This window comes from Engraulis encrasicolus, chromosome 5, assembly GCF_034702125.1.
Source record: "Engraulis encrasicolus isolate BLACKSEA-1 chromosome 5, IST_EnEncr_1.0, whole genome shotgun sequence".
Lineage (NCBI taxonomy): Eukaryota > Metazoa > Chordata > Actinopteri > Clupeiformes > Engraulidae > Engraulis > Engraulis encrasicolus.
The window spans coordinates 32,275,002-32,287,501 of NC_085861.1; the positions used below are offsets into that span (position 1 = coordinate 32,275,002).

General features: G+C 42.8%; 2 protein-coding genes across 2 annotated transcripts in view; one reads left to right on the forward strand and one right to left on the reverse strand.

The window, feature by feature from the left end:
* The window catches only part of LOC134449264 (tumor necrosis factor receptor superfamily member 5), a 19,210-nt gene extending 9,877 nt beyond the window's left edge, over positions 1-9,333 (forward strand). The window contains exons 5-8 of the mRNA XM_063199124.1: positions 2,607-2,713; positions 3,474-3,581; positions 8,300-8,425; positions 9,063-9,333. Coding sequence (XP_063055194.1) covers positions 2,607-2,713; positions 3,474-3,581; positions 8,300-8,425; positions 9,063-9,256 — 535 coding nt within the window. The 3' untranslated portion in view covers positions 9,257-9,333. The remainder of the gene's footprint in view (positions 1-2,606; positions 2,714-3,473; positions 3,582-8,299; positions 8,426-9,062) is intronic.
* Positions 9,334-11,545: 2,212 nt separating this feature from the next.
* rbp5 (retinol binding protein 1a, cellular) overlaps positions 11,546-12,500 on the reverse strand; it is a 6,366-nt gene continuing 5,411 nt past the window's right edge. Inside the window, exon 4 of the mRNA XM_063198141.1 lies at positions 11,546-12,297. Coding sequence (XP_063054211.1) covers positions 12,244-12,297 — 54 coding nt within the window. The 3' untranslated portion in view covers positions 11,546-12,243. The remainder of the gene's footprint in view (positions 12,298-12,500) is intronic.

Sequence of the window (12,500 nt, forward strand, 5' to 3'; positions counted from 1 at the left end):
CACACACACACACACACACGCACACGCACACGCACACACACACATACACACACACACACACACACACACACACACACACACACACACACACACACACACACACACACACACACACACACACACACACACACACACACACACACACACACTCAACAATGTGAACTCCTGTACAAGAGTAGATTGGTTTAGTTGTAAAGCAAAAACGCAGAGCAATTCCTTCCGTTCCTTCCTCAAAGAGTAGACCTGAAAAGCAAAACTTACGGCATGGTATCAGTTTCTAGTTTCTGATGTGTTGCTTTCCAGATGTAGTTGTAGTTTCGGCAAATACTCACAATATAAACTCAACCTAGCTCATGGATGGCCTTGCTCTGTGGCTTGCGAAACAACGCTACCCTCGCCTCGCGTGGCTAAGAAAGATCGCAAGAAAGATTGCATGGCCTACATTGGAGTGAACCAAAAGCCTTTGAAGTGCCTTGCTTACCGTTATTCTAATTGACTATTATCTGCTGAGACAACCTCTTTTCAGAACAGCACTGTACACAGGTGATCTTAAAAGGTCCAAATTTTAAAAATGGGGGTGTGGGGGGTGGGGTGCTTTCAATCAGAGGCTAGTGATCATTATACTTTAGGCTACAAAGAGTTAAGTGCTGAGGTTAAATTTGATTGTGAGCACATAACTTAACGTTATTTTTAATTACCGGGATAATGCATTGTCCAAACGTAACTATCGGAAAATATTTCCTCTCAGTCAGGAAATATTTTCCAAGTCATGTGTGGACAATAGTAAATTATCCCTAACGTAACGCTTGGTGAGCTGAGCTGTGTAATTTACCAATGGGAATGACTTTCACCTTGATCCGGCACGTCAGCGAATGTAGGAGTTGGAAAGATGGAAAAGGGCCTTTTGAGGCTTTTAATAATGTAGGCTACCGTAAAATGCAACACATCTAGCAATTAAGATGATCAAATGTGGAGCCTGAATGAGTTGAGGTGAAGGTAGTCAGAGTAGACCAGGTCATAGGGACGTGTGTTATTGCCACAGCTTCAGCCCCTCATGTTCTCACACGGCGAAGAAGGGCTTGGGTTTTAAAACTATGTCAGCCACATACTGTACACACTGTACAGGCAGAAGACCTTAACTCACCACAGTTTGAAACTGAAACAGAGAGAAGTGACTTCAAATTTTCAGTTTTGTCTTCTGTCCGGATAAAAGTATAATAGGTACGGTAGAGCTCAAATTTGACAGGTGGTTGCTATAATGTAATAATATAATATACTGTATACGTATGTATAGCAATATTTTGCTCAAAATGTGACTTTTGACTGGCCGTTAAGGTACAGTATTCTGCTTTTGTGTCATGTGCCAACAATGAGTCAAGCTGAGCCAAAAGGCACTTAACTGCCATGCATTTTTTTCATACAAATTATGTATATATATTATTACTATAATTATATCTTCTATAAGAAAGCATCAGCGAGGTCAGGTCATAATGTTGTTTGTTTTAAATTATGTAGATCACTTTTAGATGTCCTATTTAGTGGGATCAGGATATGACAGGAATATGTTTGAATTGCACTGAAATACATTACATCACAAAATTAAACAGTTTGGCAGACAAATGTGTGTGTAGTAAGCTTAATATATTATGAATAAATACACAACATACAAACAACATCAAAACAACACAACATCACATCATCAAAATTTAACAAAACGTTATATTTTGGCAGTTTGTACTCTGCCTTTAAATTATGACCAAAACTGATGTGTTTTGCCTTTGTAGGGTTAGCGTCTGTCTCTTTCTCTCTCTTGTTCTATCACACACACACACGCACACACACACACACACACACACACACACACACACACACACACACACACACACACACACACACACACACACACACACACACACACACAAACACACAAACACACACAAACACACACAAACACACACACACAAACACACAGGATGTTTCCAAGAGTCAGATCGCTCTGCTTTGATGACCGATCATTTCTTTTATGTTCACCACCTCCACCTTTATCTCTGCTCTGCATTGGGCCGTGTGGGAGGAGGGAACAGAGCACCACAACAGAACAGAACAGGCTTTTCAGTCAGTCAGCCATGAAAGGAAACAGTTACAGGAGATAGATCATATTATTATATACAATAATATCCTTCAATATCAATGAAGGATCAAATGAAATCAGTACAGTACAAAAAGTGTGAAGGGGGGAGGCGGGTGTTGGAGAGGTGAACCTGAGCGACTTGATCATAAATATTTCCTTTCAATCATTTATGAAATGTCCATTGTGGAAAAAATGCTACATTTGCTACCCATGACACACGAAGCACAGCCTGGGGAGTCGATGGCTTGCACTTGGGTAATTCTACCCACTTAGCTGTAAAAGCTCTTTGAAGCTCCACTTAAACGCTCAAACACTTTTCATTTTAATTTAGCTTAGGTGATTCAGTTTACTGTAGTTCAAGTTTATTGTTTGAAGGCTAAGAGTGGCCACAACACAAGTGCAGAGATGTTGAGGTATCATGGTGTCTAACGGACCGTTTTCATTGCTTCTAACTTGGTTCTTCACTATTCTTCAGCTGCACGGGACTGGTACTGAAGAGGGAAGGCAACTCCACAGCAGACTCAGTGTGTGAGCCCGTCAAGATGACCCCACCATCACCATGTCGTACTCCCACCTTACCACGTAGGTGCATGCCTCTAACTCCGGTACCTTAGTGTTAGCCTGGTTCACACCAGACGGTGTGTGTGTAGCTTTGGCGCCCCCTGGCAGAGCAGAGCTACACACACTACCGTCTGGTACACAGCCATAGAGCATGCTCCGTCTCCAACCATTTTGGATGATGTTTCTCAATGCCAATGATTTGAACATGGTCAAGGGTACAGCCGTAGCCTAGTGTTTTTTTTTAAAAGCACTTGGAGTCAACTTCTTAGTTGTGATACTGCGCTATATAAATGTACTGTATGCTGTATTTTATTGTACTGTATCATATTGTTAAGGAGATGAACTTAAGATCAGAGAGTTGCAGGTTCAAATCCCACCATTACCCGTCCTCCAGTCCCGACACCTCTATCCATGGCTGAAGTACCGTTGAGCAAGGCACCTAACCCCACATTGCTGCAGGGACTGTAACCAATATACCCTGTAACTAACTGTAAATCGCATTGGATATTATAAGCGTTTGCTAAGTGTAATATAATGTAATGTAATGTAATGTAATGCAAAGGGTACAGCATGTGGTGCCTTGAAGTTTTCAATTGAGCTGCCTGAACACAAATGGATATTTGAAAATGGCACAAAAACTAGGTCAGTTAGACATCAAATATCAATAATGACATGATGAAACAGTAGTCGCAGGTAGAGACTTGTTGAAACATTTTCTCAGTAGTTCAATCTCAGGTAACAGACGTGTTTTTTTTCTCTCTTGTTCTTGCTGTCATTATAGCCCACACCTGGATATTACCCGCAGGCTTGTGGGTGGGGCTTATCATCTCCGTCATCGTCTTCGCTGCCTACATTTACTGGAAGAGAAGGCGCCAATCACGACAGACAGGTACAGATACAGCACACACACAGACAGACAGACAGGCAGGCCATGCGAGCGACTGTGACTTGATTGGGAGGACAATGAGCATCAGACAACATCAGAGAGAGTAAATGGAGGTCATTAAGACCACAGGCGGATGGATGGGCTTTTAAGTTTGCGCACGCCCACATCCACTCCTCCCCTTGCTAGATCAAAGCAACACTCTCAGACCACATATATAAAGCACGCACACACACACACACACACACACGGTATTGTTTCTGTAATTGATTCCACGGGGGTCTCAACACTGTGGGAAAGTGATTTGTGCAGAGTAAGGGGTGTGGGTTTAGGCAACAGGCATGCGGCTTTCACTTGGTCGAGGTGTCAGCTTGGAACTTGTCCTGTCTCAATGTGGCGTTTCCTTTATTTTGCAATTGAAAAACTATGAAGATTTCAGAAGTTATGAATATTACAACAGCATGCATGGCACTGATTTTCTCACGTTTATTCTCTCTCTCTCTTTCTCTATCACACACACACACACACACACACACACACACACACACACACACACACACACACACACACACACACACACACACACACACACACACACACACACACACACACACACACACACACACACACACACACACACACACACACACACACACACACACCATGCTGGTCCAATGTACAGCATTATGGCTATCATAAAAGAAATCTGACGGATTTGTGCGGACACACGCATGTAGCCTACGTGTACGTACACGATGTGACAAATACTCTCTGCGTCACCCCGAGCGACGAGCATGCACATCTCACCACATCCTCATCCTTTGCTAGTCTCTCACACACACACACACACACACACACACACACACACACACACACACACACACACACAGGCTCATAGTTCCGCCCATGCCTCTGTGGCTATGTCTCCCCATATATCTGTCGGCCTATCTCGTTTCTCTGCACACGTCTGCCTTTGTGTTTGCAGTGTACTGTAGATAATTGTTTGCAATGTAGCCACTGTAGATAAGCCTCGCATCAACTTGCCAGCTCCTCTCATTATCACCACGATTCCAATAACGAAAGTATGTTAAAACGAAAAGAAAAAAAACAGCTGTTCATCCAAAAATTGTCGGTGAAGACGGTCCTTCCTCCATGATGTTAGTCAAAAAGTGTTTAGTTGTAAACAATTGAACAGATTGAAGACCTTTCACATTTCATGTCTCCTATCCTGGTCTGGTAATGGAAGAAGCAAGAGCTGCATTTTTGAAACGCTGTTCTGTCCATGTGCATATTTGTGGACACACACTCTGAGCATGCACAAACACTAACAGTGACAAGTGTGGTCTGGGGTCAGCGACCCTGTGCCGTTCCAAGGTCTGTGTTTCTGTGCTCTCTCCACCACAGTAGCAGCAGCAGTTTTAGACTCGAGGCTCTATTTAAGACCCAGGCAAAGCTTTTATTGCCTTCTGAACGCTTTCTCCCTTGGACGCAGAGTAGACCGAACCCATACATACATTAGGCCTACTAGACTACGTATCAAAAAGGAGACCGCAGCTTGCATAGTAGTGTTTTTTATAGCACGACGTGTGCCCTCCTCAGTGTGCAACGAAACATTGAATTTGAAATTTGGGCCAGCACCCTCAGAGATTTAAATAATTAAGAGTGACGCCTGCTCCAAGAAGAAAACTACTAGACTATGTAGTCATGGAGCACAGGCCTATTTGGATTCAAACTTCTATTTGTGATTAACCATGATTCTCAGTCATTAATTTCATTTAAACATATACATACAGTGAGTCCAATATGTATTTGATCCCTTGCTGATTTTGCCGGTTTGCCCACTAATAAAGACATGATCAGTCTATAAATTTATGATAATATGTATTCAAACATGGAGAGACAGAATATCAAAAAGAAATTCCAGAAAATAACTTAAAATAATATATTTTAATTTATTTGTATTTAATTTAGGCCAATAAGTATTTGACCCCTCTAGCTAAAGAGGATAAAGTGCTTTGTGGCAAAGCCCTAGTTGTCTAGCACTGAGGTTAGATGCTTCTTTTAGTTAATGACAATGTTTGTGCATATAGTAGAAAATATTTTTGGCCCATTTTTCTTTGCACATTATCTCTAAAACATTAATAGTTTGTGGCTGTAGCTTGGCAAATGGGAGGTTCAGTCCTCTCCATAGAATTACTATAGGGTTAATATTTGGAGACTGTCTAGGCCACTTCACGACTTTAATATGCTTCTTATTGAGCCACTCCTTTGTTGCATTGACTGTATGTTGTGTATTATTGTCATGTTGGGAGATCCAAAAATGGCCCACCCTTCAGTGTAGTGGAGGAGGGAAGGACGTTTGCACTCAGGATTGCACATTACATGTCTCCCTTCATCCATTCATTGACGATGCGAAGTTGTCCTGTGCCTTGGCCAGACAAACACCCTCAAACCATAATGATACCACTTTTATGCATGATGGTGAGGAGGGTGTTCTTGGGGTCATAGACAGCAGTACTCTTTCTCAAAACACATTGAATTGTGATAATGCCAAACAGCTTGATTTTGGTTTCATCTGACTACAGCACCTCCTTATCATATCCTAAACCAGTCTGATGTCTGTTGGCAAACCTCAAGTGGGACTGCGCAGGTTCCTTCTGAAGTAGAGGTAACATGTGTGCACTACAGGATTTTAAACCTCTGTGGTATTAAGTGCTACCAGTAGTTTTATCAGTGATTTTGGTCCCAGTAGCTTTGATATCATTGCCTAGTTCATCCCGTACAGCTCTAGGGTGATTTCTTTCTGTTCTCATGATTATCAAATCCCTACAAAAGGTCAAATATTGTATAGAACCCCTGACAGGCTGATGGATAGTCATTTTGTATTCCTCACATTTTGGAAGAAATGCGTCAACAGCTGGGTCATTAATACCCAGTCTCTTTCTTGTGGCTTTGCAGTCCATTTAATCTTTGTTCAGGTCTAAAATCGTGTCCCTGATATCATTTGACCACTCTTTGGTCTTTCCCATGCTGTAGAGGTTGGATTGTGACTGATTCACTCATACTATGGACTGATTCTGCTGATTCAATGTGTCTTTTATGCATGTTAGTATGTACAGGTGTCTTTAATTCAGATGACAAGTTGATCGGAAGTGCCCATCTGGTCTGTGGGCCCGGAACTGTAATCAGTTGGCAGGGGATCAAATACTTATTTTGCTCGATGAAATGGAAATAAATTAATATATATTCTCTTCAGTTAATTTCTGGATTTTCTTTTTGATATTCTGTCTCTCCATATCAGAATACATATTATCATAACATTTATTGACTGATCATGTCTTTTTTAGTAGGCAAACCAATAAAATCAGCAAGGGATCAAATACATATTGGACTCACTGTATTTCATAACTTTCATATTTATTTATACATGTTTAAATATGATTCAGCTAGAATGTGTAGAACACCTGACTAAAAATGAAGCAGCAAGTCATTCTGAGAATCTATTTACACATACATATACAGTATGGATATTTTTGAAAACGCATTGGTTTTGGCCTTCCATTTACACATAAACAGGGTTTTAAACTCTGCATATCAAAAATCCAGCTTTAGAAATATCCCATTTAGGGGGCTAAAATGTACCTGTTACAATTTAGTTTTTATTTTCATCCACATGTTGTAAAAAATACATATACGTGTAAACAGCATCTAAAGGTCCTCAAAACTAACCAGGGAACGGGAGGTCATTAAGGATACAGGGAAGGTTAAGGTCAAAAGTCCTGTTTATGGGAAAGCCTAAGGCACCTGCAAAAAAGGGTGCTGAATGCCTGAGCCCTTTTTGAGAAAAGTTTCCCTCAGCCTATAAAAACCTAAATATCTCAGCTTCTGAAGCACATAGAAATATGCACTAAGTTGTATTTCAATGCTAAGACCCTCATCTTTCATTAGAATGTGCCCATTCATCTCTAACAAACAGGGATTGTTAATAAAGTTGACTCAAATCTCATGAGCCTGAATGTTGCGTAATGCAGCTCCAGGCGCCAGGGCCAATGTTGCACAATGCAACATCAGGCATCAATGGGTTAACATAGTGTTTTCAATTTTGTCAGCGGCCCTATGGGACCACCATAGCACCTGCTATCATGGCTGGTGAAAATTGTGTTGTTGTGGGGAAATGTGCATCGCATTATTGTACTGCACTGCAGCACTTCACAAGTGTTTTGCAAGCAGTGAAGAGCGAATAGTACTTTGTTGTCGTCCGATGCACTTGATCTGCACGGTGAGAGTGAGAAAAGATTGCCTGTGGCTGTGGTGCACTTCTCTTTGTCTTGTTTTGTATTTTCTTAGAGACCGGCTGTCTGGCCCACAATTTACAGAGGGCCACGCAAAAAAAAATGTTTTTTTTTAATTATCCCAGTCCAGCTCTGGGCAGGGGTGTAATGTCGCTGGTGATCTGTGTGCTCTGATCAGGGCTGTGTGCTCATGATCAGGGCCCTAAATTAACACCAGCCAACAGGCCAAATGCTGGTGAAATTTCAATTTGGCTGGTAGAATAGACCAACTTAATAGCCACTTTAACCCATTAGTGAATGTGTGTTTGGCTAGTAAGATTAAGATCTACTAGCCATTTTGGCTGCTGATGAAAAATGTTACTTTAGAGCCCTGGTCATGATGATTTAATGTACAGTAATCATGATGATTTCACCCTCATCTTCTATCTGTAGTGAACATCACGGATGGACATGGAGGCAACATCTCCCCCGCGCTGGCTCCTGACATACTGCCCCCACCTCCAGAGCTCAAGGACTACAAGGCAGAGTCCACGGAGACTCCGCTACTCTCCTGTGCAGGTAAACACTAGCCCGGTTTTACCATACCCACCGGGCTTGTACGAAATTCCGAACTGAATGAATTTCAATTCAAAGTAATGCCATAATACGAATACTAGGTGGTGTCATTACCTTGAATTTAATCTACACCACCCATGGAAAGTACATAGAACAACACCACCTAGTGTTCGTATTATGGCCTTACTTTGAATTGAAATTCTTTCAATTCGGAATTTCGTACAAGCCTGATACCCACATACTAGCTTAGCATTACTGTGCCATTTATTTATGTTGTAATTTGCTCTGACTGTGTAATGTAATGTTTTTTTTCCTGTCTTGTGTTGCACATGACAGTAAGAAACACATTTGTGATTACTTCATACTATGTCTAAATCTGGGACTATAGAGACCTAGTCGTCTAGGTGCCCTACGATCTGGGTGACCATTTTGGGAGGACAGTCCCCGACCTTAGTGGTCTGTTCGACGTGATATCCAAGAGAAAAAGAAGAGAAAAGATTTTACTTTGCCTTTACCTTTGTAAACTTTAATTCTTTTACCTCAGTATGTAGACTTAATGGACGACCGGGTGTCTCACCCTTTAACATACAGTATGCCAGTAGGCTTGTGCTGACGCGCACTGTTCTTGTTCTCCCCACAGTTGAGACCAGCCCCAACTCCATGAACTGCACGTGCACCTTGGAATGCGATGGAGGCATGTCACCTATCGTGACATCACCAACCTCCCCGATGAGACTGCACCCATTGGCTGTCGCCTGTGTCCCGGGTGGCGAGAGCCTTCACTCCACTGTGTGTCACTCAGAGCCGCAGGAGGACGAGTGGCCACATCAGTGAGCTTTGGGGAGGGAAATCTACTGCATGGGTTATTGCTTGCTTGCACTCATTGGAGTCAAGGGACACACACACACACACACACATCAGGCTTGTACGAAATTCGGAATTGAAAGAATTTCAATTCAAAGTAATGCCATAATACAAACACTAGGTGGTGGTGTTCTATGTGGGTGGTGTAGATTAAATTTAAAGAAATTCAAGGTAATGACACCACCTACACCTAGTGTTCGTATGATGGCATTACTTTGAATTGAAATTCATTCAATTCGGAATTTCGTACAAGCCTGATACACACACACACACAAAGGGGTCAGTTGCACCGGGCCCAGGGAGAAGTGGGGTCCAGAATTGGGTCGTCATTACACTGTAGGTAGTGGGTGGGGGACTTTTTTAAATGACTGTCTGTCTTGGGTGGAGCCAAACTCTGTTAGCAGCCCTGCTTGCACTAAAGACTAAAGAGTGTCAGAAGGACACCACACATGGAGGTATACCAAGTAATGCCATGATGAGCTGATGAGCTTCCTGGAACCAGAGAGACTCTGGAGGGGGGAGGACAAATCCCCAGAGGCGATTCTAGGGTCAGGTGGGGCCCCAAGCGAAAATGCAAAAGAATGAACATTTGAACCAAAATCGCCACTGCTGTGGTAAAGTCTGAGCTGTTATTCACTATCTAGGGGCTTGGGGGCCTCAAGCGGCTGCCTGCCTTGCCTGGTGACAAGATGCGCCTCTGCAAATCCCTCTCCACACCATCTGCACAGAAACAATCAGCCATATTGCTGACAACGGTCTGGAATCAACACCCACTTTCCTTTACCTGTACTTCCACCCAAACATACTCTAGGCACCATGGATTTTGTCACATGCTTTTTGACTGCACTAGGATGCCTCCTTACAAGGTCCAGCTACAAACATCAAATGTCTCATGGAATGGAAAAAAAAACGACTAGCTCCTGCTGTACCCACCAAGAAGTATCTAACCCTGCCTCCCATCATCTTTGAGGATATGTGTAGCCCAAGTAATGTGTGTTCCTGATTGCACTAAGACAATGAGTGCGTTGCAATATGAGACCTTGCCTCCTCCACTTGCGCTTTTCTCCTCGTCCCGCCTCCTGGCCCCTCCTCCGTGGAGAAAACGATAAAGTTTCCCAGCTGTCAGCCTAGCCACAACAACTTTTGAGGGTCTGTTTTTCATTCACCATCCCAATTGCAAATGACAAAAAGATTCTACGATTGAGCTTTTGCAAGATATTGAAATATAATGCTGTTGTTGTCAGTGATGTCATCATGACATATTGCTTCCAGATACGAGGAGAGAAGCAAGTGGAGGAGGCAAGGCCGCATATTGCAATGCACTCTATGCCTTTGGCTAAAACAGTACGTATGTGCGTGAAGAAGACAGGAAGTGAGATTTGCCGACGGAGCTGACAGGAAACAGTCTGTCAGACTGGTTACATGGGGCCATTCTCAAAACCTAGTGCAGTGCACTTCCAAGTGTATCAGCCTAATTAGTCACACCCAGTGATTGGATACTCTTTATTAGTCGCAAACAGTGATTGGATATTCTGTAGAGTTCACCAAAGAGTATCCAACCACTGGGCGTGACTAATTAGGCTGATACACTTAGAAGTGCACTGCAATAGGTTTTGAGAAAGACCCACTTTGTCACCGACAGGAGCATGCTGACTGAACTCCGGGGAGTCCAGGGAGGAGTGGGGGTGGGGGTTGTCATATTTTTTTTAAAGAAATTGAATCATGGTATATTTTCATGTACTGAATTTAGTCATATGTACTTTATAATAAAGGCCATCTCTGAAATACACATTGTATGACAAAAAAAAAAAAAATCGGAAGTTGCGCAAGTCTGTAACTTTCTGTGACAGGAAAGGAAATTGCAACACATGTTGGACATAGTTTACTATGATTGTCTGTCTCCCCCTGTATGTTGAAGGGAAAGTTACAGGAGTTAGAATAATGTAATTCTTGTCGAATTAGTCCATTTTTAAAAAGATATGTTTGGGGCTTTGGTGCCTTTAAGGACAGAACAGGGAAAGAGTTTGATGGAAATTGAATCGGAGAGAGAAAGGGGAAGGATCCAAGATCACCATTTTGCTCATCATTGCCATATCTTACTTTTCAATTAGATGCATGAGTTGCCGGCACCTACAGCACATCGCAGCGTTAGTATACACAACTCTCAAACCCTAGCTCACATGCCTAATGGGCACACACGCACACACGTGCGCGCGCACACACACACACACACACGGAAAGAGAGAACAGGAGTCATGCTGTTGTTGTAACAGTATATTTGCATGCATGAAAACTAGGCACACCACTGCACAGGCCCCTTGCTGAGGGTGGGAGGAATCAGACATGATTCATTTGGATCTACTTCCTGTTTCTGTCTCGTATGCCAGCCCATCAGACCAGGGAGACACGACCATCCACATACTGTACTGTATGTAGATACCTGCAAATGTCTGGGCCTGGGCATCGTTTCTTGAAAGCATCGTTTGTAACCAGCTAGCAACTTTGTAGGTTGCCGACGGAAAATTACATCCAAGTAAGTTGCTAACTTAGTTAGCAACAACACTGTTCGAGAAACGCACCTCAGGGCTGTTCCATAAAACGGCAGGGTTCTTTTGAAACAGAGCAGGTAAGACTGAAACGTTTTACTTCTTTCCATAAATCAGATTTACCCCACAGAGGGGCAGAGCTGAGCAATAGAGGAGACGATACACGCTGGCCTACACTTGGCACCAGGAGAAGAAGAAGGGTACATTCTTTGCCTTGGTTTAAAACTGAACACAAACAGACAAACAAACAAAAACAACTAAAAGGATAGCACTATCTCCTCAACACTTTTGGCAGGAAAGCCACCAGTCTCTGGGGTAGCACTGGCGTGGTTGCCAGGCGACGGCTCGGCCATGACCCCTTCCCGACCCCACCTCCCACAACCCCCCACTCCACTCCACTCCACTTTATATTCAGTCAGCCTTCTTAAAGACTTGCTTGGCAGTCACCCCCTGTGCTCTGAGTTCCTATAGAGAGCGAAAGAAAAAGAAAGAAAGAAAGGAAGGAAGGACAAGGGATGGTTTGAGAATACAAAAAAGAGAAAATTTAAATAAAAAAACAGCACAGCGTCATCTCTGCGCATTCAATCCTGGTCAAATTCCATTCCCCCAAACAGTAGTAGACATTTCTAAGCCTACTCTCTCTTCTCCTAGTGTTTTCCCTTCTCTAC